This window comes from Nipponia nippon, unplaced genomic scaffold, assembly GCF_047370975.1.
Source record: "Nipponia nippon isolate SJK-2023a ecotype South Korea unplaced genomic scaffold, ASM4737097v1 scaffold_9, whole genome shotgun sequence".
Taxonomy (NCBI): domain Eukaryota; kingdom Metazoa; phylum Chordata; class Aves; order Pelecaniformes; family Threskiornithidae; genus Nipponia; species Nipponia nippon.
In genome coordinates this window covers 42146768-42168427 of record NW_028262413.1, presented here as the reverse complement: position 1 = coordinate 42168427, position 21660 = coordinate 42146768, and the positions used below count along the sequence as shown (strand labels likewise).

Sequence of the window (21660 nt, the reverse complement as noted above, 5' to 3'; positions counted from 1 at the left end):
TTCCCTGCCTCCCCTGAGGAAGAGCAGGAGCACTGCCCCATTTAGAGAGGTGTGAACACAAAGATCGTCAGAGGTGTTATTTGCAACCCACCCCCTCACATCCATCATGGAAAGTCAGCGCGAGTCACCGACAGCTCAAAATAGACCCAGGTACAGAGCAGTAGGCCACACCGAACTTCCTAGCAAAACTTGAAAGGCTTTTTCTGTTGCTCTGAACCAGATGTGCACCACGGCTGAGATCTGCATTTTTTTAACCTTTTGAAGTCCCAGCCTATGGTGATATTATCACAGCCGCAGACGGAGTGTCCGCACGAACTTTCTGCCTCCGAGTCTGCTGTTCAAGATTCACCTCACTGTGTGAAGGCAGGTGATATTTTAGTTTCTGACAAGGTATCTACATAAATACATCCAGTGCCAGAATCCATTTGTAGCCTACACTGCTCTTTAGTAGCACACATACAACGAAGCTAGTGGATATTTGAATCCTTATTTATTTTTAAATGTTATTTTCACTGGCAGCAAAATAATGCATCATAAGCATGCAAAGAAGCACAAACCTCAACCCTGTAACTGCGTTTTTGCGTGCTTTAAAAACCGTAGCACAGAACAGCGCTGCTGGCACATTTCAGACCTGGAGGATGAAGAATTCCACGTGGAGTAAGTGTGCAGCAGCAGGGGCTCGTGAGCGGGGCGGCCGCTCAGCTCTGTCAAAGTAAACAGCCAAGGGAAAGCAGCTGGAGCACCTTCGACACGTTCAGAGATGGAGCTCCTTTTTTTCCTGTGGCCGGCAAGTACGTGTACAAAGCCAGATAAAGAAGAATTTAAACTGGATATAACTCAAATGTAGGCTCCTACAGCATCAAAGGCACTCTTGGCCATATACAGGACTGGCAGTAAGATTCATACATGGGTCCAGGACTCTGCAAACAAGGCACCATTGCCCTGAGTTCACTTCCAGTGGAGAAAAGGAGATGAAACTCCTATCTCTGGAAGAGTCTTAACAGGAAAAAAGCCCTGTCCTATGTACTGTCAAAGCACTGGAGAGGCAGGATCCTAAGCTGCCACACTGCAACATCCTCACTTCTCCACCTCCCCAAATCAATGCAAGTTTGCTTGTTTATCTAATAAAATACTTCCTAACACAACACTTTCATGCCTGCAGAGAAGGCTTTCTACTATAAACAACACTACTTACCACAGCAGAAACCATAATGCAAGCCTGACAAGAAAACCAGTCATGCGAAGGACTGCATGTTATCTTAATTTACGATCAGGAGCTGAATTCAGGGCTAAGGGTTGCATCCAAGTTATGCCACAGCGCAGATGAAGAGGCGGCCCGCGGAGCTGGTTGCAGAAGCATTCCCAGCTGCCAGGCAAGAACCAGGGCAGAAGAGACACAGGCAGGACACTCTAAAGCAGCATTAAGAAAAGCCTTGATGGAAGCTGAATTCAGTTTTCATGGTTGGAGGACAACGGTGATTATAAAAATGCTATATACTGAGAGAGGAGGTTTTCTGACAAGTCCTACTACTTTTCTCCTCATCTGCTCTGGCTCTGCTGATATCTCTTGTGCTTCACTCCCTACCCAGCAGCAAGGATGCCTGGCTACAGCAAATGGAAACTCAGCTTAGGGAGAAGTTACAGGCATTTCTCATCAACCAGTACCACGAAATGCTTTAATTTAGTAAGCCTTGGGAGGAAGGAAGCCATTTAAAAGGGAACCAACAAAATGGCCACATTGCATTGTCAATCCGCAGCGCTTTGTAACAACTCGTAAAAGAAACACCAAATTACTGTAAGCATCTGCATGTGGAATTAGGGTCTCTCTAGCACCTAACTAGCAACACCCCGACCTGTCCCAAAGCCACGTGAGCTGCTTGCTTATCCCCATCTCACACCCTGCAGCCCACACAAGAGCTGTCGGTGTCATCCTGCTTATTTGCTAAGTAACACCCTCCCACAAAGCTGTTCACAAACGACTCATTTCTCCTTCCACGTTGTCTCTGTGCAGAGCCAAGGGTACGAACGGGAGCTGCGTGCCGGCTGCTGCCAAACTTCCCGTCGAAGAATGGGGCAGGTTGGGAGGTGAGCGCAGGGGGTTCGTGGTGTAAACAGACAACAAGTCAGGGCTTGAAGATGATCTTAAATCTATTCCCATCGGAGAACCTGGTTATTACCTGAACGTTTCCTGTGTGAAGAATGGGGGGTGGAAGTGGTAAAGGGCAGACTTGTGCCATTTGCATGTTTAAGTTTGGCAGTCCTGAGTGCAACACAAGCCATTCAATTTATATCCCATACCATCATAACATCTCCCCATTTTACCACTTCTCAAAGGCAGCAAGCCCCTTTCCTCCGGAACAGAAGGCGATTTACAAATGTCTTTTAAAATAACACAGACAAAACAACATATAGGGAACAAAAAAATTCTTAAAGAAAAATTAAATGGGAGATCCAGCTAGGACTTGCAGACTTGTCATAATCTCACTTGTCTCAACTTGTTCCCTGTAAAAGGGAGACACAGGCAATGAGATGTCTCACCAGATGATGGGAGCTCTGTTCCTTGGGATTCACTATGAAGTGAGCTATCAAAAAGCCAATGAACAAATGCATCTGCTGAGGTTGTACACACAGATGGCTGAATTTCAGCCCTGTATCTACAGGATTAACAATAACCCGTGTCAGAGACAGACACCGAACAGCAGCTGACAGGGTCCCCTCACTCTCACTGTAGAATCACCAGACCCTGCAAAAATTCAATGAGCACATGCAAGGAAAACAGAAGTCACCACCTCTTCCACTTACCCACCAGAGTCTGACGGGAGCAAAAGCACAATACAAGAGAGGTTCCCATGGAGGACCACTGCTCCTACAGCAGGGGCACACCAAATTCTGGGAGGAATCCAGAATTCAGGCACTGCAGAATGGGAACGGTTTTGCATTCAATGCTCAACACCAAGCCAGAGACATTCACTAACCAATCGGTCAGTGCAGCCAACATGAGCGCTATCTCTTTTCTCCGTGTACTTTCTCAGCCTCTGGTTTCTCTTAACCCTGATTTTGCAGGTGCATGACAGACCAGCCAGGACAAGAGTTGCACACGTGGCTGCAGCATTCCCACCACAAGCAGGAATCTCTCACCTCCAGGTGCATTGCTCAAAGCCATGCTAAGCCTCACTGGGAGATACACAGCAAGCAAAGGGAAATGAAAGTCATATGCATGAAACCAAGCAAGACAAAGCCCCTGATATCTCAGCAAAGTGGCCCATGCAGTCCCTGAGCGTGGGTTTCTCAAGCTGGGAGATGACACTAGTGGACCTGCAAGAGAGAACAGGGATGAGTCCAGTCCAGCTTCCGTTGGGGAAGCTGGAAAACTGGCACCTGCATTAGCCTGTCTGCAGGTTACAGTAACTGAGAGGGTTTGACTGGTGGAAGGATCATTCTTCATCCAGTCTCACTACCTGCTATGCTAGATCTTTTGTCTTCTTTAACCCAAGCCTATTAAAGTTTGCCTCGCAGCTCCATGCTCATTTTCTTCCCATCGCACACATCCTCCGCAGCCGTTTCAAATCCCGTGTTTTCATCTCCTTCCACAGTTCCTCACTCATCCTTCGCAGACAGCTTCTACATGAAGTTCATTCTCTTTATACTCAGCTTCTCCCTGGTTCCTGCCTCCCCAAGGTACTAATTACAATACAGTTTATTAGCCAGACACATAACATTTAGACTCTAAATTTGGCCTGCTTTAAATCAAGCTAGACACCACTGAAGCAGTCCATTGCAGTCAATAACAGGGAAGGAGATTTTTCAAAAGCACTTAAGTGGCTTTGGAACAAGAGTCCCATTTTCAAAGAGACACTTAGTCACTTTTGTCAATGAGAATATGGCTCAGAAAGCATCTTTGAAAAATAATACCCTCAGGCTCTTTTAAAATCCAACACTACACAAGAGCAAGTAAAGCAGCCCCAAGTAGTCTTTTCCTGTGAAGGCTCAAAAAGCAAAGGGCCAGACGCTTCAACCCTGTGATTTCAGGCAGGTGTGAAGGAAGCAGGGATACCACTCAGCTGGCAACAAGGCTGCATCACAGCCCAGGGTGAAGGGAGAAGCCCCACAGATCAACCACAGGTAGGATAACAAAGTTACCAGCCCATTAATTCATTTAATTCAATTTATTATGGTAGCTGATAGAGAGCTGGTTCACGGTCCAAGCCAGGGTGCCGCTTTCATTCCAGTTACCGTCACTGTAGCAGCTGAGTGCCCACCACCCCAGCCCACAAGATGCCCATGAAGCCAGACAATACCATAACTAGCACATTTGCTGATGGAGAGAAAAAGCCCAAACAAGGCCTGGGGAAATCCATGACAAAGCCAGGAAAAGAGCCCAAACACCCCTGGTCTGCATCGTCACCAGAAAATACAAATAGTTGTTGTTCCTCAGCCAACAAGCATTAGCCCATGGGCAAAGCTATCCTCTCCCAAGTCTGCCACATGTCACATTGTCCAAATGGGAATGAAAACAGGTTTCTCTGGGCACAAACATTAGTCTTGACTGATGAAGGGAGTCAGTTTGGACATGACAGCTCTGGACAGCCAGCTGCAAAGTAAGAGCCTGGCTTGAAAACATTACCCACGTGTGGCAGGAATGTTCCTCTGTCCCTGCCAAGATGCCACCATCAACAGAATCTGCCTAGCCAGTATTGGCTCAGAGGAAACAAGTTGCTGTTCCCCCATCATTTAATCTCTCACTTGTGTGAGCAGCGGGGGCGAGGGAGAGGGCAGGGAAATACGCAGTGACATGGACTTCTGGAAACACTCCATGAACTTAATTTTCTGTGACGCTGTCTGGATACCAAGAGTTCTGAGCATAATCAGGATGCTGAGAATCAAATTGAAAGCGTCTGAATCTATACACTATGCACCATAGGGGGCAAATAAAGGAGAAAGCAAAGGTCATTTTAGTTTCAACTTGCATTTCCAGTGTAGCAAAGTTCTATGTATCTCTTAAAGACCCCATACCTTGAAGGCTCAGTGCAATGCCTAACAGAAATCCATAAAGTTTTGGCCAAATTTGACATGGAAGTAACCAAATCCAACATTGGAATAACCAGACACACTCCATTGACGCCAAGAGGCACTGTTAGCTAAATCAGAAGACCCCACTTTGCCACAGGCCATTTGCAGAACATTTTTGTTCATTTTGGCCAACCACCCCCCCCCCCCCCAAAGAGTAATGCCATCTCAGATCAAGTAATTTTGAAGACGGGGACACAGAAGTATTGAGCTGGGACATTACAGGAGAGCCTAGGAAAAAACTTCCAGACATGAGACCATACAACCTTATACTGATTCCCAGACTTGCTGTGGCTTCCACAAGCAAGAAATCCAATTCAATGAAGCCATGTAATGATTATTTCCTGCAGCCCTACTTGAAGGGCTTTCTCCATATGTAAAAGGAGCTCTCCAAGAAGTTAAATTCTGCCTTCCTGCCTCCACCCCAGACACTCCCACTCTCCCTCCTCCCTTGACTCAAAATCCCAGCTATGCAGAATCCTCAACTGGTTTCACTGGTCTTCTGACCCTGAAGAAATAAAAATCTTGTGTCCTGGATGAAAACAAGCCAGCTTCTCCTGCCAGCAACCCTCTGGTACCAGCAATGCACTGAAAGCAGAGAGAACTTTGCATTCAGGTTTACCTCCGAGTTGTTACCCTGCTAACCGACTGCTCACTGGATACCTGCCCACAGAATACCAAAGATGCAGCTTATTAATGTGGGATCATCTTGAAAACTCAGATAACGACAGGGGACCCTGGGCACTGCTCGAGAGTTTGCAATTTGAAAACAGCACAGAACTGATTCTAGAGGCCGCATCCAATATTTCCCAAGAGTCATTATACACAACTACAGTAATTCATTAGGGATCTATTTAAATAAGAAGTCAAAACAAAAATTCTGGCAAAAAGCTTGTCCAGCATTAAGCTGAATGATTCAAATCAATAAATGCCATCTCAGCTATGGAAGGCTACACCATAAGCTCCAAATGATGCCACAAGACACAGCAAGAAGAAATTTGAAACTTCTGCCTTCTTAGTAAGAGCTAGCACTGAGATTAAGAGCAACACAGCAGCCTTGATGCATGCCAATCCACAGAAAACACTGGACTTCTGTATAGGGCCAGCATTTGAGAAAGCTCGTACAGTTGTGCCAAATGACACAACAAACCCACAAAGCTGTGCCTCTAGCACATGGTTTGCTAGTGTGGCTTAACTTCAATAGCCATCGAATAACTCCCAAGCTGTTTTTGGAATCCATTCATTCACAGAGATTTGTCAATGCAGAAGTGGCCTCAATTGAGCAAATAAACTCTTGGAAGCAAACGGTTTATCTAGCTCCATGGAATACTTGAAATCTTCCCTTTTCAGCCTTTGCTCTTGAGTTCTTGAAAGTTGGTAGGTTTGAATCCCAAAGACTATGGGAAAGTTTTTCAGCAACCCCAAGGCAGCTCCCTTGATATACAATTTTTTAATAGTATTAAATATCACAGATTATAGCAAGAGAAGAAACAGAACACAAAACCCAACCTAGACTAGCATCATAGCACTGTGACCCAAGGGCTCAAGCTAGCCATGTGCTTTTTGATACCACCTTTTGATGACAGAAATACAAACTTGGGGCCAAAGCACCCCTCTTTGGACCGAAGCTGGAGAACACAAGATGCAGCAGGTTCCTGCAGGAACACAATTGAGCTCAGTGGGCGTTCATTGCACCGAGCACCACGGATGAGACCGATTACAGGAATGCCCAAACCGGCTGATATTACAAAACTAACATCACCACCCTTCACAAACAAGCACCCTTAGACAAGGCATCCCTTCAGCTAAAGCTCCTGTCCCTCAGCAAGCAGCTGCGCTGACTTCAGACATAAGGACCTGCATTATAACTAGCCATAGGCAGCAGGAAACAAAGTGTGCATCTCATGCAGAGGCTGAAAGGCCCATTGTAATTAACCGCTCTCGGCCCTGTACGTTGAACAAGACAAAAACAAAACCCACAGTTTTCTTTTGCTGGTAAGCCCTAAAAATGCTGCCTGCTATTTCTCATAAAGGGCATATACGCCCACCGCTTTCTCTGCCCATCACACAAACCGCAGCACTTGGCATAGCCGATGGGGAAGGTTAATTCCCAAAATAATAAAATTTTACAGACAACACCTGCAGGACAGAAAGAATATCACCATGTTTTAGTCACACAGACACGTGTTTCTTCTTGGGCTGAACTTGCTTGCTGCCCAGTGGCACACCACAAAAAACAGTGACCACCAAAGATCCAAGCACAGGGAAAACCATTTACCCAATGTCAGCCAACATTTCTGCAAAGAGCATGACAGTGCTCAAACATGATTAACTGTTTACTTTAGCTCATGGGCAAGGGCAGATGCTCTCCCAGGACAGCGCAGCAAGCATCCGATGGAGACATGCCCCCAGTGAGCCTGGGAAGAAGGGATGGGGGAAAGGCAGTGTTTTAATTTTTGTCTTTGTTTTAAACATCCAAATCTATTTTAATTGGCAATAAAAATTACTTTTCCCCAGGTCAAGTCTGTTTTGCCCCTGACAGTAATTGCTAGTCTTTATCTCAGCCCACAATCTTTTTCACCTCATGTTCTGCCCCTGCCCTGTTGAGGAGTGAAAGAGCAGCTGGGTGGGCGTCTGGCTGCAGTCCAAGATTAACCCACCACAATAGCTCACCAAGCAAGGACAGGACTGAAAAACTGGAAATCTAAAGTTTTTCCTCTTTAAAAATCAAGACGTAGTTACATATTGTTATTTTTCTGTTGTTTCCCAGTTACAGGGAAAGAAAGGATCGACCCCTAATTTGGCATCTCAATTCATCATGCAACACTCAAACTGCGTCAGGATGAGAAGTAAGCATGTTTCCAGCAGATGAAAGTCATTAGCACGGCACAATAAGCAGCAGGACACCACTGGGGGCATTTTTCCTTCATATTTTTCAAAATAATTTTCTTTTAGTCGGTATCTTTAGTTTCGCTTTTGGAAGCTTCAAATGCTGCACCTCTTCTCCCTTGACATTTCTCAGTTTAGACATGTGTATGTGTACATACAGGCCTGGTATTGTGCAGAGGACTTGTCCTGCTACTGCATCAAGCAAGGCACATGCCAGTCCTCCTGCAGCCTTTCAGAGATTCCCTTCAAGCCAAAGTGAGAGGTTTGGCACACACTCCAGCATCATAATGCTCCCAAGCAACTCTCTGGTCTACTGCTAATGATGTGCCAACCTATGTTTGCACAAAGCTGAGGAAAGAAGTGGAAAGAGGTAGCAGCTATTTCACATCCTCCTTTTCAGAAATAAAAAAAAAAAAGAACCCCAAAACAACCTTTTTGCAGCTCTTCCTGTTGAAGTTCTACCAGAGAAAACAAAGACCGTTCATTGTTTAACACGACGGGTTGCAATCCTATGAAGCTATGTTATTTTCTCACTCTCTGTTATCCCTTTGGAGAATTAAAAGGATGAAACAAATCTGAAACTACAGAAAACTCAGAACTCTGCCTTGATACAGCAAACATACCCATCGCTGCTAACCTCTGGCCATCCTGCATTTGAATGTAGGTGCTCCCTGCCAGCTGAGAGCATGCAAAGCTTCATCTCATACAGGTTCCAAGCAGACCCCAGGAAAAATACTTACTTTTCGCCTTACATAAATTTATAGAATAATTCACCTGGTTTAGGAACATAGAGGACACAACTACCTGGCACCTTGACTGTAAAGCAATTCCCCATCGTTTCATTAGATTCTTCAGGCATTAAACTGTGAAGTATCACCTTAAAATACACATATACAATATACACTTACATATACAAATACAATACATGCATCAAGGCTGTTTCTTAGACATTGACCCAAAACCAATGCTGATTTCAATTCAGCCAAAATAAAACTTTTAGTGGGAAAAGAAAAGATACTATATATTTTTGAAAATGAAAAGTGAAACATTTCCACACCCACACCACACAAGTCTTCCCAAACAGAAAAGCTTTCTTCCAGTTTCTTTTGTGGCAGAGTTTGTAGTTGCCTCTTTATTAGGGAAAAAAAAAAACAACAAAAACAACAACAACAAAAAAACAAACAACCTAGAGAAAATGTTGGATTCAGATGCAAACATCAAAGCACCAAAAAAAAAACCAAACTTGAAAGCAAATCTGACATAGTTGCTTCAGAAACCATAATGCTGGGTGAGTCACGAAGACCTCAATACAACTGAATTATCCAGGTTCCTTCAAAAACTTCACTGTCATTTTATGGACCACCATGAAACTGAATTTTCAGTCTTTTTCCACTTTCAGTAAACTTAAGGCATAATGAATTATAAAGGTGAACAGCATGGTAAGTGTTTTAAAAGGACATTTAAATATTAAAAACAAGACAATACCACCAATCCTTGCCCAGAAAATAGATCATTATGTAGCATGGAAAAACAACTTCTGTGCTCCCACACCTGCCCTCACAGCCACTTATCTAAAAGTCACTGAGCCTGCAAACATGCAAAAATCATCCATGCGATAGCTGCAGACACCAAAAAGAAAGATGTTCAAAAAATATGGGGAAATCAGCTGGCTGCTTGGTGAGGAGAAAGGGTACTACGAAGGCAGAGGCAACAGAGAGGAAAAACAAAAATCAAACCATAACACATTGCTTTTCTTGAACCATAGAAAAGAAATAATGATGATGATAAATATTCAAGCAAACCTGAAATAAAGATTTTGCTTTTATGCTGCAAGCAGCCACCTGAAACTATTGAGTGCGTTCAGGCACTGCTGCCATACGAGCCCCAGTAAAAGATCTGCAACTTCAATACAACGGGCACTGTGCAACAGCAGAAGGAGGGGGCCTCCCTCCCTTCAGTAAGGAATATTTAGGTATCAAAATGCAGAAGCACATCACATTCAGAATAAGGCTCGAAAAGATAAAGTTGCTAACTGGAGAGCTTAAGAAATCTGATTTTAGTTCTGAGGTCTTTCCTAGACTTGCTAAATGAGAAGGGGCAGTTCCAGTCATACCTATGCTGTAGGTCTTCATCTCTACATGATTACAACTGCATCCCCACTTAAAATCTGGGAAAAAGGAATAGTTCCTTTTCTCCATGCTTTGATCCGTCCACTCAAACTGAAACATCTTGGATGCAGGGACCATCTCTCTAAACATTACAGAATGCTTCCCACAACAGGGCAGAGTCCTCCCAACACCAATGGGAAGGGGTGCCAGACACTCCGGGAACTCCCTGAACAGCTTGCTATCGCTATCGATTGTATTGATACTGAAGCGTGGCAGTGTGAAACCTCTACTTAGTGGAGCAGGCAATGCAATTTGCATTGCACTATGTATCTACAAAGAGACACAGAGATCGCTCCAAGGTGACCTAGAGATGGGACTCTTGGGGTTCAAGTCCTGGTTTTGCTGCAGAGTTATAATGAAACCTTGTAAATCAAAATCAGTGGCCCATTTTTCTATGCAATAGGAAAAATGAATTCTTCCAAACTTCACCGGAGCACTTAAAGGAGCTACTACACATAGTATTATCACGTGTTTATTTAAACTTCCTTGGATGATGCTTAAAATATGTCACTTTCCAGCTTCATCTGGTGTTGATCAGAAGACAAAGCTATACTAATTCATCCAAGCTGCTACCTCACCCTCTAAATAGTATGCCATTGTTTAATCTTGCTAACATGAAGGAACAACTAGAGACTAAGGAGTATACAAGTAAGGAAGCATTTTGGATTATTATACACAGAGGACAAATTCTTCTTGATGAATTGCAGAATAACTCTTTTGAGGCAATAAATTTACACTGCCATAGCAGAACAGGAGCTGGCTTTTGGTCCTTTACAATACACCAAAAGTAAGGGAAAAGAAAGTCCACGCAACCTGAGAGACACCCCTTTCTGGAAATCCCGGAATATCTGCTCTCCCTTGCAGAGAAGGAGAGAGTTCAACCGAGCCCTCTCTGGGACAGGGGCTACATTACGGTTTAGCAAGTCACACTGCATAAAGTTACTAAGCAAGAACAACACAGACCTTCAGACCAACGCATTCTCTGATCTAATTCAAGATCCCTTTAAACCTCAGCTGCACTAGTACTGCAGGCCATTAAAACCCAGAGAGCTAGGTGTCAGATAGGCACACAGCAAATGCTAAAGGGACTTTGGAAGCGAAGGCTGGCCAAAAGAAATGAGACATTGGGTTTACGATGGATCATAACATTTCTAACAGGCTGCTCTTTCTTTCAGGGCTTACAAGTATCACTTGGCCCTTACAGAGAAAAGGAAAAACTGCCAAACTTTCTGCTAAAAATAATAAAAAAAACCCCAAACACTAAAATCAATTAGTTCACTCTCTTATGCATCAAGTGCATTTTGCCTTTAAATGCATTTAACCAAGAAGGCATCAGATTGCAAGTTTGGATTTACTCTGCAAATGGCACACAGTATATAATGTAAGAGACAAACATGTTGTTATATCTACACCATTTCATCTATTAGCAGTAGATAAAAGAAAACTTTAAACCAAAGCATAAATGCCAGTTACTCACAAGCCTTCCCGATACTCAAAAATCCAACCTACGCCTGGATCGGAATTAGTTTCTACTGATTTATAGAAAGTTTTTATGTTAATGAATCAATACCACACTCCCGACCCGAGCCCCACGGGAGTCTGAAGGCATCAGAACCCAGAGCTGGATCTGGTTTCTCCTCCACCCTGCAGTCAGAGACCCAAAAAACATCAAAAGGCTTCTTCAAGAAGAAATATGAATGGAGTCAAAAGAGCTACTTTAGAATAACTTTCTGCGCAACTCAGCTGCAAAACAGACAATATTCTCTAATGGGAAAGGCATACTAGAAACAACTTTCCAGAAATAACATTGCCAGCAAAGATATATTAAGGGAAAATGAACTGTAAGCAATAACCAGCCAATGCTTGGCAATCTTCATCCCCACTAAAACATTTATTTTCACTCCATGTTTTTTTTTCCCCTTAAATACCCCAGTGACAAATAAATTATGAGCATTACAGCTAATTTATTACTCAGCACTGCTGAGGATGGAAAGAAAAAAAAAAAGGACAGCAGTATTTTAAAGCTGATTCTTATTCTAGGAAAATAAATACTTTAATAAAAACAATAATAAATTCAATGGGAAAAACTGCTCTTGCAGTTAAGTCATTGGACTGAAGCACCTGAAACTGAAATCCCTTGCTCTGCCAGACTCTTCTCCACCCATGCCTAAGCCATTCGGGCTCTGCTGTTGTTAACCAAGCAAAAACTTTATCAATAGCTTCAGCAACAGAATCAAGCTCCTAATCTCTGCCTCAGTTTCCCCACCTGCAACATTTCTCCCACCCAGTCTACTCCGACTGCAAATGCTCAGAGGCAAATTCTATTGTACAGCACCAAGCCCACCAGAAAGCTTTGAAGCGTTGCAGTACTCCTATATCGAAATTGCCTTTAATGATATCCTCCATGCGGACCTCTCCACTGACTCCAAGGAGGGTTTGAGTGGATCTCTCCAACAGGATACAACCGCTTTCTGTAACAGGAAAACAGTATTGTATTTGTCACATTCAACATGGGAGGGGAAGGGGTTGCACACCAAAGTGACCTAAAAATCCAAGAGCCAAATTCTGCTCTTAATCCCTCAGTTCCCCGGTGTCCGTCTCACAGGACCCCTGTTCTGTTTGTTCCAGCAGGAACCCTTTGATGATTAACTTTATCTGTATTTATCTTTGATACTTATTTTTTTCCTGAATATGGAATTTTACGATTGTCATTAATATCCCAAACCCCAGTAGCAATAAAACTGAACAGAAGGAGCCTGTCTCAGAGACCACATACACACACACAGTCCCACCTGGACTCACACAGTACTATTTTTACTTCAGATATGTTAAGAGGGCTTTTGCAAGCTGCAGTCAAACACTGCTGCACGGGCAAAGCTCTAGCCGGGAAGTTAAGCGTGGCTCAAAAGTTTTCATTCAGCAAAACAAGAAACAATTTGGCATTCATTCCCACGCAAACACCAATGCACCCTCCTTGGGAGGGACCAATTATTTTCCTTTCCATCTCATGCTCAGGCCAGTCATCCTCTATCACTTGATAAAACACATGAATAGCTGCATTCAAAGCTGCAGCAAACAGAGACATCTCAGTAAAGCTCTGTAAAAACAGCTATCCAGAGCACACCAAATAACTGTTTCTCAACGCGCTTCCCATATGCATGCCCTTTATCTAAAGAAGCCCGTGACTTTGGCAGATGTTGGGTGCTTGCAACTAGGTCAGTTCAAACCGGAGCGAGCCGAGGCTAAAGGCTGTGGAGAGAAAATCAAATCGCGCTCCTGCTCCACAAACTGTGGCTGTCAAACCGAGAGCTCTTCACCTTCTGCTAAAGCAATGATTTCACCACTGGCTAGGCACAAGGTTTCACTGGCAGGGTGATGAAATGCCTCGGCGATAAACCGTCAGGAGCACTTAGAACGTTATTACCGGTTAAACTATTCCAAAATACAACGCAAGCAGCAATTCAGGGGTGGGGGAACAGGGAGGGAAGTGTTGCCAAGGTATGTGAATCAGCCTTATCGAAATCCTCATCGCTGCACGGCCGGCATGACTGATCACACTGCTGCATTCGCCTGAAAGGCACAAGGCTCTGTCTGGAAAACGGAGGTTCCAGCCTTTCCCTCCTGGTGCCATCTGCACCAGTAACGCTCGGCTCTTTAATCCACGGACCTACGCTGCAGGAGAGCAACCGGGGGTGGAAATCATCTGGGCTTTTGAAAGTTGCTGCAAAACCCCTGAGTAACTTCTGCAGCAGGAATGCCTGCAGACTACAAGCAGCATTCTCCTCGCCGCCACTGCAGTTGCTGGGAAATTCAAGTTTCCAAAAGCACGCAGGAGTAATTAGATGAAGCCAAATAAATGCATACACAAAACCTTACAAGAACATGCAAATAATAGGGTGTATTCAGCAGCCCCAGAAATTAAGGCAGCAGCGCAGGCTTGCATTTGCATAAACTATGCAGGATATGGCACCAAGTCATTTTGGAACATGTGCATTTTGCAAACAGCAAGCACAATAATTGACAAATATTTTGGAACATGACATTGATAAAATACTCCCTAAAACTTCACATGAAGAACCTCAGAGACACCGTACTAATTAACCGTAGACATCCACTATTGGCATCCTGGGCTATTTTCACTGCTGAGTTCTGTGGGAAAAGAATTGGACTTTATAGATTTTTATCAGCATTTATTATTTATAAAACCCTGTTGGCAAGCACAATGTTTTATGAACAAATAAAAGTGAATGATCTTTGCTTCAAAACCACATAATGAATGAACGTCTACTTTGTACATATGTTCAAGTGGGCACTGCTAGTTTATTGTGCGGAGAACATGGAAAAAAGAAGTTTTTACATCTCTAAAAAGAAATAACAATATCCACTTCTAAATGTACTAACATGAAAGCCAAGCCCAATCAAAACTGAGCTCTACAATCACTCCTAAAAAGCCAAGCGGCTGCCTTGTTTGCTCAACAAGCTGAGTTTTTGCCCTCATGGTCTCCCTGTGCAGAGCAAGGCAGACAAAAACCGAGGAAACCAACTTGTCGCCGTATAAGGCGAAAAAAGGTTTCTCTTCCTGAGTTACAAATAACTAGGGAAAGTCACACATGTGGCCAAGCAAAGCAGAAGTATGAATACAGTACTCGCTCACTGCTGACAGGCTAAAATTAGTAGTTTATTCAACTGCCCAGAACTACACACTGTGCCTGTCCTCCGCAGCATCTCCCTATTTGTCTTTCTGTTTGCTCTCCGCTTTGTCTCGCCTGCTAATTTGTCCCCCGGGGAGCAGCCCGGCGCACCAGCGCCGAGCCCAACAGCCCCTGCTCATCCCAGGAGCCCCAGTAAATGAATATCCACTTGCAGTTACACCTGGGCAACTCTGCAGTGCCTCCACTGATTCTACCCCCAAGACAGCACCTGAGAACAGCATTTGGCCCCATGGGACATCTGGTCTGCAAAAATGATTAGGTCCTCCACTCTTTCCTACCAAGCATCTTTCCTGCTCCTGCTCCCACTCCCCCGTGACACCTGTAAGCACAGCGCTCCTCCAGATTCGCTTTAAGCACAGATTTACCCTCCAAAGATAATTCCACATTTGCATCTGTTCATTGTTTGAAGAGCTGCGTGGTATTTGCAATGACGGAAGATAAATTATACAGGGAACGGAGGAACACTTGCACAGTGCAGCTGGGCCACTGCTTATGCATGCTGGGGATTGTTTTGAGTTGAGTTTTCTTTTTTTCTCTCTCTCTCCCCACTGACCAGTTGTCTGTTACTGTTTCTGGATCCGGCTGGCCATGGGGGGCCTGATGTCATGCTGGTCAGGACACAGTCCTGGAGAATGGCAGAGGGTAGGGACAGCAGCACCTCAGCCCAGTTAACCCCTCGGAGGAGGGAGGTAGGACTCTAGGAACCGCGATGGCAGCGGTGTTTTCCAGCTGGTGGGGCTGGGGTGCATGGGAGGGAGCGAGCGCGCTACTCCGGTACAAAGCACACCACCAGAGTTGGGGAAAACAGGAAAAGAAATGCTGAATTGGTGAGGAAAGAGCAATGCAAAGGACTTTGAGGAAAATGCCATGCTAGGGACTATTCCTGCCGATCCTGTCCTCAGACACGGTAGCGAAGCGTGCAAATAAATAGTCCTCTAGCAGCCCTACACATTTCCAGCATACTGGTGCCCACTGGGTGACATCACCTGAGCGGGCTCTTCCTTGGCCATTACTTTGACGAAGGATTATCCCACACTCGTTCATGCTGACAGCTCATTTTGCAAGTAGCTCATCAGAAACAGTATATTTACTTACTACAGTGTTACTCACATAGAAGAGGCATGTCCCTGTCTGGCTCCTACAAATTAAGTGATATCCACCTATACTCACATAGGGTATAGAATTACTTAATTTATCTCAACAGATGTGATGGAGTTCCCTTTGGAATTACAAATGTGTTCCAAACTAAACTTATGCATTTTATTCTATGGAGATGACTGCTAATTTCCATTTCATATTAACAGGGAATATTAACCACGGTTAGTGTAGCCACATACCTTGAAAAATTATAGATCACGTTCAGTACAAATTTGCATAAGTAGTTTGAGCATGTGAGAGAGGAGCAGTGCTAAATACTGAATACAAGTACAGAATGCGGAGATCTTACACTTACTGTATAATGTATTACGTGTATGGCCTCAAAAAGCCTCAGAGATTATGAATACATTTCTTTTCCATGGAAACTATAATTCTCAAATCCAGCAAGCTATTTTGAGAAATTTAAATCAACTATACGCTTACATCTGCTGGAAGAACGCTTCATTTTCACAGGCTGCCTCTCTCGCTGTATACTCAAAGGCACAAGCACAGCCGTATGGACATCCTTCCAACTTTTCTACTACGGTTCCGCCTCTGACACCAGATCTCACTATGTAAATTCAGTGCAAAGTCTTATTTGGACCGTTCTCTACCTAACGCCAAGACTTACGGAGCTGCTGCGCTTAACACCGCTGCATCACTTGAAGAGGACAAGGAAAATGAGTAACGCAGGCGGCATGAAGTAAATGCCCCACTAGGTTTTCTTGGTATTTATTCAGTATAAACTGGAAAGGCTGGCACTTGACCCGAGTTACCGGCCAGCTCGGAAGCCGGCAGCAGTGACAAGCCAGCCCGCATGCAGAGCCGTGCGGCGGGGTTTCGGGAGCCCGGGGGACCGGCTGCAGAAGTTCCCGCCGCACACGCCGGAGGGACGGCAGAAGGGTAACCCCTCAGCGCTGCTGAGTCATTTAAGCCGTGAAACGCTGGGCTGGTGTAAAACCCACCCGGGGAAGGGGAGGCGGGGGGCTGCCAGGAAACTTCCCCTCCACTTCTGCCGGCGCATCCCCCGCCCCGGGCGCCCCCCGCCCGGCAGCGGCCGCCGGCTCAGCCCCGCCGCGCCGGCTCGGCAGGTAGCGCGGGGGGCTCCGCGGGCCGGCTCCCACTCACCAGGTAGGCTCCCACCGTGCCCTGGGCCAGCATCAGGGCGCACTCGGACACCAGGAAGAGCTGGATGCTGGAGAAGCAGGAGACCTTCCTCCGCCGCCTCCGCTGCCGCGGCGCGCCGGCCCCGGGGAGCTCGCTGCCGCCGCCGCCGCTGCCCGCCGAGCCCCGCTTCCCCGGCATCCTCCCGGGCACCGCCGCCGCCGCGGGATGGCGGGCCCCGCGGCTGCTCCGCGCCTTCCTCCTCCTCGGGGTGCCAGTCACAGCGGCAGCCCGCGGCGGCTGCCTCTCCGCCCGCGGGCTGCTGCCATGGCCAGCTCGCCGCCGCCGCCTCCCTTCCCTTCTCTCCTCCCCTCGCCCCGCCGCGCTCCTTCTCTCCGCCGGCCCCGCGCAGGCCGGATCCGCGCCCCCGCCGGCGAGGGGCGGGGGAAAGCGCGGGGCTGGCGCCGGCGGAGGCTCCGCGGCGGGCGGGGAGGCGGGAGGGCGGCCCCGTCCCGGGATGGGCGCGGGGCGGCGCGGCGCGGCCGGCTCTTATCGCCGCGGCAGGGGCGGCCGCCGCGGCACCCGCGTCCCCCGCTGCCTCCCGGTGCGGGGCCGGGGCCCGCGAGCAGGGGAGGTCCCCGCACGGGGGTGGAAGTTCCTCACGCAGGGTGAGGGCGAGCTGCCCCCGAATAGGCCTGGCCCGCGTCTCCTTCCTGGCCTCCCCCAGCTTGGGCGCCCTAATTTCATCTCTGTGCAAATGCTCCTTCCTAAAGGGCGAAGGGAGGCCCTATAAAAACTGCACGTTCAAAAGAATAAACCGCAGTAGGTGTCCTGCGTTGCAGCGCTGCTGCCATGTGGGTGAGCCTTCGCTCCCGGCCCGTGCTTCGTGTCCCCCGCCACGTGTCTTTCTGATAGCGCCTTTTGTTGTCGCTCCCACCTCCAGTTCTAATTTCAAGAGATATCTTCTTTTAAAAACCACTAATCATCACTTCTACTATTACAGATCACATTCCTTGTTGGCGTAATAGCAAAACCTGATCTGCTTTGCTCTTCAAGAGCACTTTTCCAGTTCATTTCTGGGTCCGCACCAAGGGCTGCTGCCTTACTTCCTTATGTTATTAAGACTTCCAGTTAAGTGGAACTTTAAATACTTGATCCATTCACTACTGAGATGTCAGTGGCCTTTGAAAGGAAGAGTATTCTGTGAAACAGAGGTTACGTTTTTCAAAAATAACTGCATGATCTGGATCCTAAATTTTACCTTCCAAGGTGGTTGAGCCTTCAGAACTCCTGAACACCTATGAAGATGCCTTTGAAAATGGAAATTAAGAACACCCTAATTTTTCAAGGCATAAGCCAGTCATCACCAGTCACACTAGGAAGTCAAGAGAACTGACATTTTAAATAAGCCCTTTTTTTTCCCAGCACCCTTTTTGAATTTCTTTTCCCAAAATTGCATCATTGTTTGGGGGCTTTTTATTTTGGCCTTTTTTATATGAGTACCTTTAATAAATATGACACTGATAATTAATCTTGAGCAGAGTCTCCACCCAGGCTGATGAGTCTTTACCAAGACCAGCTGGTGCACATTGCCCCAGCAGAAATTCAGACCATTGCCAGAAAGAAATGCGGGAGACCTGGCACGCTCAGCTGTTGCCCTTTGCTCATCAGCTGCCAGCAGCTCCCTTGCATGCTGAACTTTGGCTTGCCACTGCTTTTCCAGCAGGTCTGGGCCATATCAACAAGTGTCAATAGTCCCATCTACCACAAGGACACTCCAACACTGATGGCCTGAGGCAGCATTAACAATCAGTGGGGTGAACAGTCTGGTGCTTGTAGCTGAGTGGTCTTAACTTTAATGAGACACATATCAGTCTTTCAGACATTGTGCACCTCACAAGATGCACGTTAGAAGCTACCTGAGGCCTCAAATGCCAAGGTGTTTGCATGAGGTCATGAAAAACTGGCTCATCCGTAGCAGGGTTCTGCCTGTTCATAAGGTGTTTGTTTTCCATCCAGGGAAAACTGGTTCTTCCACCAAAATAAAACAAAACAAAACAAAAGCTCATTTTCTTGAAATCTCTTTAGACTACAAAAGTGCTCATCTCCTTCCTAACATGTTTATTTAGGGACCTTGGCTATAAAAATCCTGAAGTTAGACAGCTAGAAAGGTCTCTGTCTCTAGATGGGTAGATTCACAAACTAATTCAATTAGCGTGGCTAGACAGATGCTTTGCTCCAGATGGATGCTGTGGTGCGTTATAAACAGGATGGACAATATAACAGACTTTTCAATAAGTGAAAATAGAGTGGTGCCTCTTAAAACACTTGAGCATATAGAATTATGGCAGGGGAAGTCTTAAAATTCCCTGGAAAAAAAAACATTTTGGGGGCATGCTGGTCTTTCCAGTCAGCTTTTGCCTGCTCTAGGTTAGGTGCTAAAGGCAGCAAAGCTCTGAAAACTCATATAACTCACCAAGTGTGTATCTGGAGACCCAAGTAAACTTCTGCACATGCTACCGCATTTACCAATATTCAAGTGGATGCTTTAAAGCTCTTGAATATAGGCAAGTGCCATCACGTGTCTTGATCACGTCGTAGACATCCTGTTGGAAGAGTTTGTCCAGGCTGAGGAAGCAGGTATACTGCTTGTCTGTCACAAGGAAAACAGCTGCTAGAAAAATTTGACTCTAATGCTAATTATCTGAAACATCTGGTTGGTTAGTTTATTGCAGCAGAATACAATTATCAGTTAAATTTCTGTCCAGAAGAGATGGAATGACTGGATTTTTTTTCTCTTCTTTATGTTGTATACTTGCACTTACTTCCTTTAGAAAAATTCCTCCTGGTTTGCTCTGCTGAAAGAAAGAATGAGGGTCTTGCATCTCTACTCAAGTACCTCAGTAGACCTGAGTTTGCTTTCTGCCACTTTTCAACATACCACATTCCTGAGAGATCTCAGTGGAGTGCTTCAGGGATAGACAAATGACCTGTTCGGATTTAATAGTTAATTATTGTTATACCCAAACATTTTTTCTGGTCTAAATTGACCCAGCTTTAACTACTAATGTGTGGAATACTAATGTTCTTGGATTATCATTAGCCTAGAACAAAAAGGGACTTTATAGCTACAATAGTCCCTTTTCCTCAGGGCTGAGTAGTTTTGCCAGCACAATTCTCAGCTATTATTTCCCCAACCAAAGCAAGCATTAGCAACTTTTTCCCCCACAATAATTTGTATTAAATTTCTTGCAGATACCTTGTCAGATTTTTATAAACACTTGTCATACCTGGGAGGCAACGGGCTGCCATAGATAAGGTTGGACACTAATGAGTGGACTTAGTGAGTCAGCTCCCCTGAGTCAGTCTTATTACATCTTGTCTGCTGGACATCTCCTTGTTGAGTACCTGTGGGCTTGTGTCAACGTCCACCTTTGGGTAACAGCTGGAGTTTTCTTGATCTGTCACCATTCTAAAACAATTTTTGCTTTAGTTCATTTTTTCCCTCCTGTTTGTGATTAATCTTATTGAAAATTAGCTGTGTAGTCATGTGTTTTGATACTAGACAGGCCCAACTTTTTTCATCCATGTCTAGAATCAGTGCCTATGGGATATGGGGTTCATGGCTAGCACAGAAGAAGGACTGAGGGAGAGCTATGAAGGGTGAGGACCTCAGTGAAGCACTCGTCTGAAATCCTACACCTCAAGGGGCAAAAGTGCAAACTTAAAAAGAAAATCTAAGCGTAACCATCAGCAGTGTTGGTAACAGGAGGAGACACAGTAGAGGATGATTTTCCTTCAGCAGAGTTGGTGGAAACCTCTTCTGTGAAATGTGCCAAGGCAAGCAGCTGATCTGTGTCGTTAGGCATCTCTACAATTGCCATTGGAATCGTATTCCCAAACCTTCCAGATATATTTTACAGTCCAGGGAGCTAATGTGCGCCTCATCCAGTACAGCCGCTGTGGAGCAGCGGTGGGCACCCCGTGTACCTATTCTTGCTGAGGACGCAGCAAAGAACAAGGACATGTGCTAAGAGAAGGTGATGGTCTCACAGGAGACGTATCAGTCCTGTGGTGTGTATTAAAAAAAAACAACAAAAGCAGTACTGCAACCATAACTATTATCTTCTCTCACCCAAACTGCTCACCACAGGTCTCTGGACATTTTCTACAGGGCCATTGTGTATTTTATTGCTCTCCTTTACACTGCCGTAGGTCAGGAGCAGCTATTAGAGTTTGATACTCACCCAAGTGTCTGCATCCTCGCCCTTCCCCGTGGCCATGGTTTTATGACAGGTGTTTGTGAAGTGCAGCGTTAGGGTTTCTCTCCTGCCCTGTGGCCCTGGGTGCCGACCTAGCTGCAAATCGCTGTTAATCTGGCGTAATTGCAAGAGTGCATAAGGAATATTATCTTGAGAACTACCTTCGGGGCATGCTTGCTTCGGTCTGCCAGGTTGACACTTGTTCTGCCCCTTGATCTGGCAGAGTAGATGCTTTCACCTGCCTGTGAGGATGTCATAGCGCTGCATTAGGTGCTGGAAAATAATGTTCCTGAGAGGTTTGCATTCTGCTCCATTCACAAT

General features: G+C 45.6%; 1 protein-coding gene across 1 annotated transcript in view; it reads right to left on the bottom strand.

Annotated features, from left to right (window-relative positions):
* SLCO3A1 (solute carrier organic anion transporter family member 3A1) overlaps window positions 1-17293 on the bottom strand; it is a 147019-nt gene extending 129726 nt beyond the window's left edge. The window contains exon 1 of the mRNA XM_087744664.1: window positions 17102-17293. Within this exon, the coding sequence (XP_087600790.1) occupies window positions 17102-17278 (177 nt within the window). The 5' untranslated portion in view covers window positions 17279-17293. The remainder of the gene's footprint in view (window positions 1-17101) is intronic.
* Between the last annotated feature and the right edge of the window lie 4367 nt (window positions 17294-21660).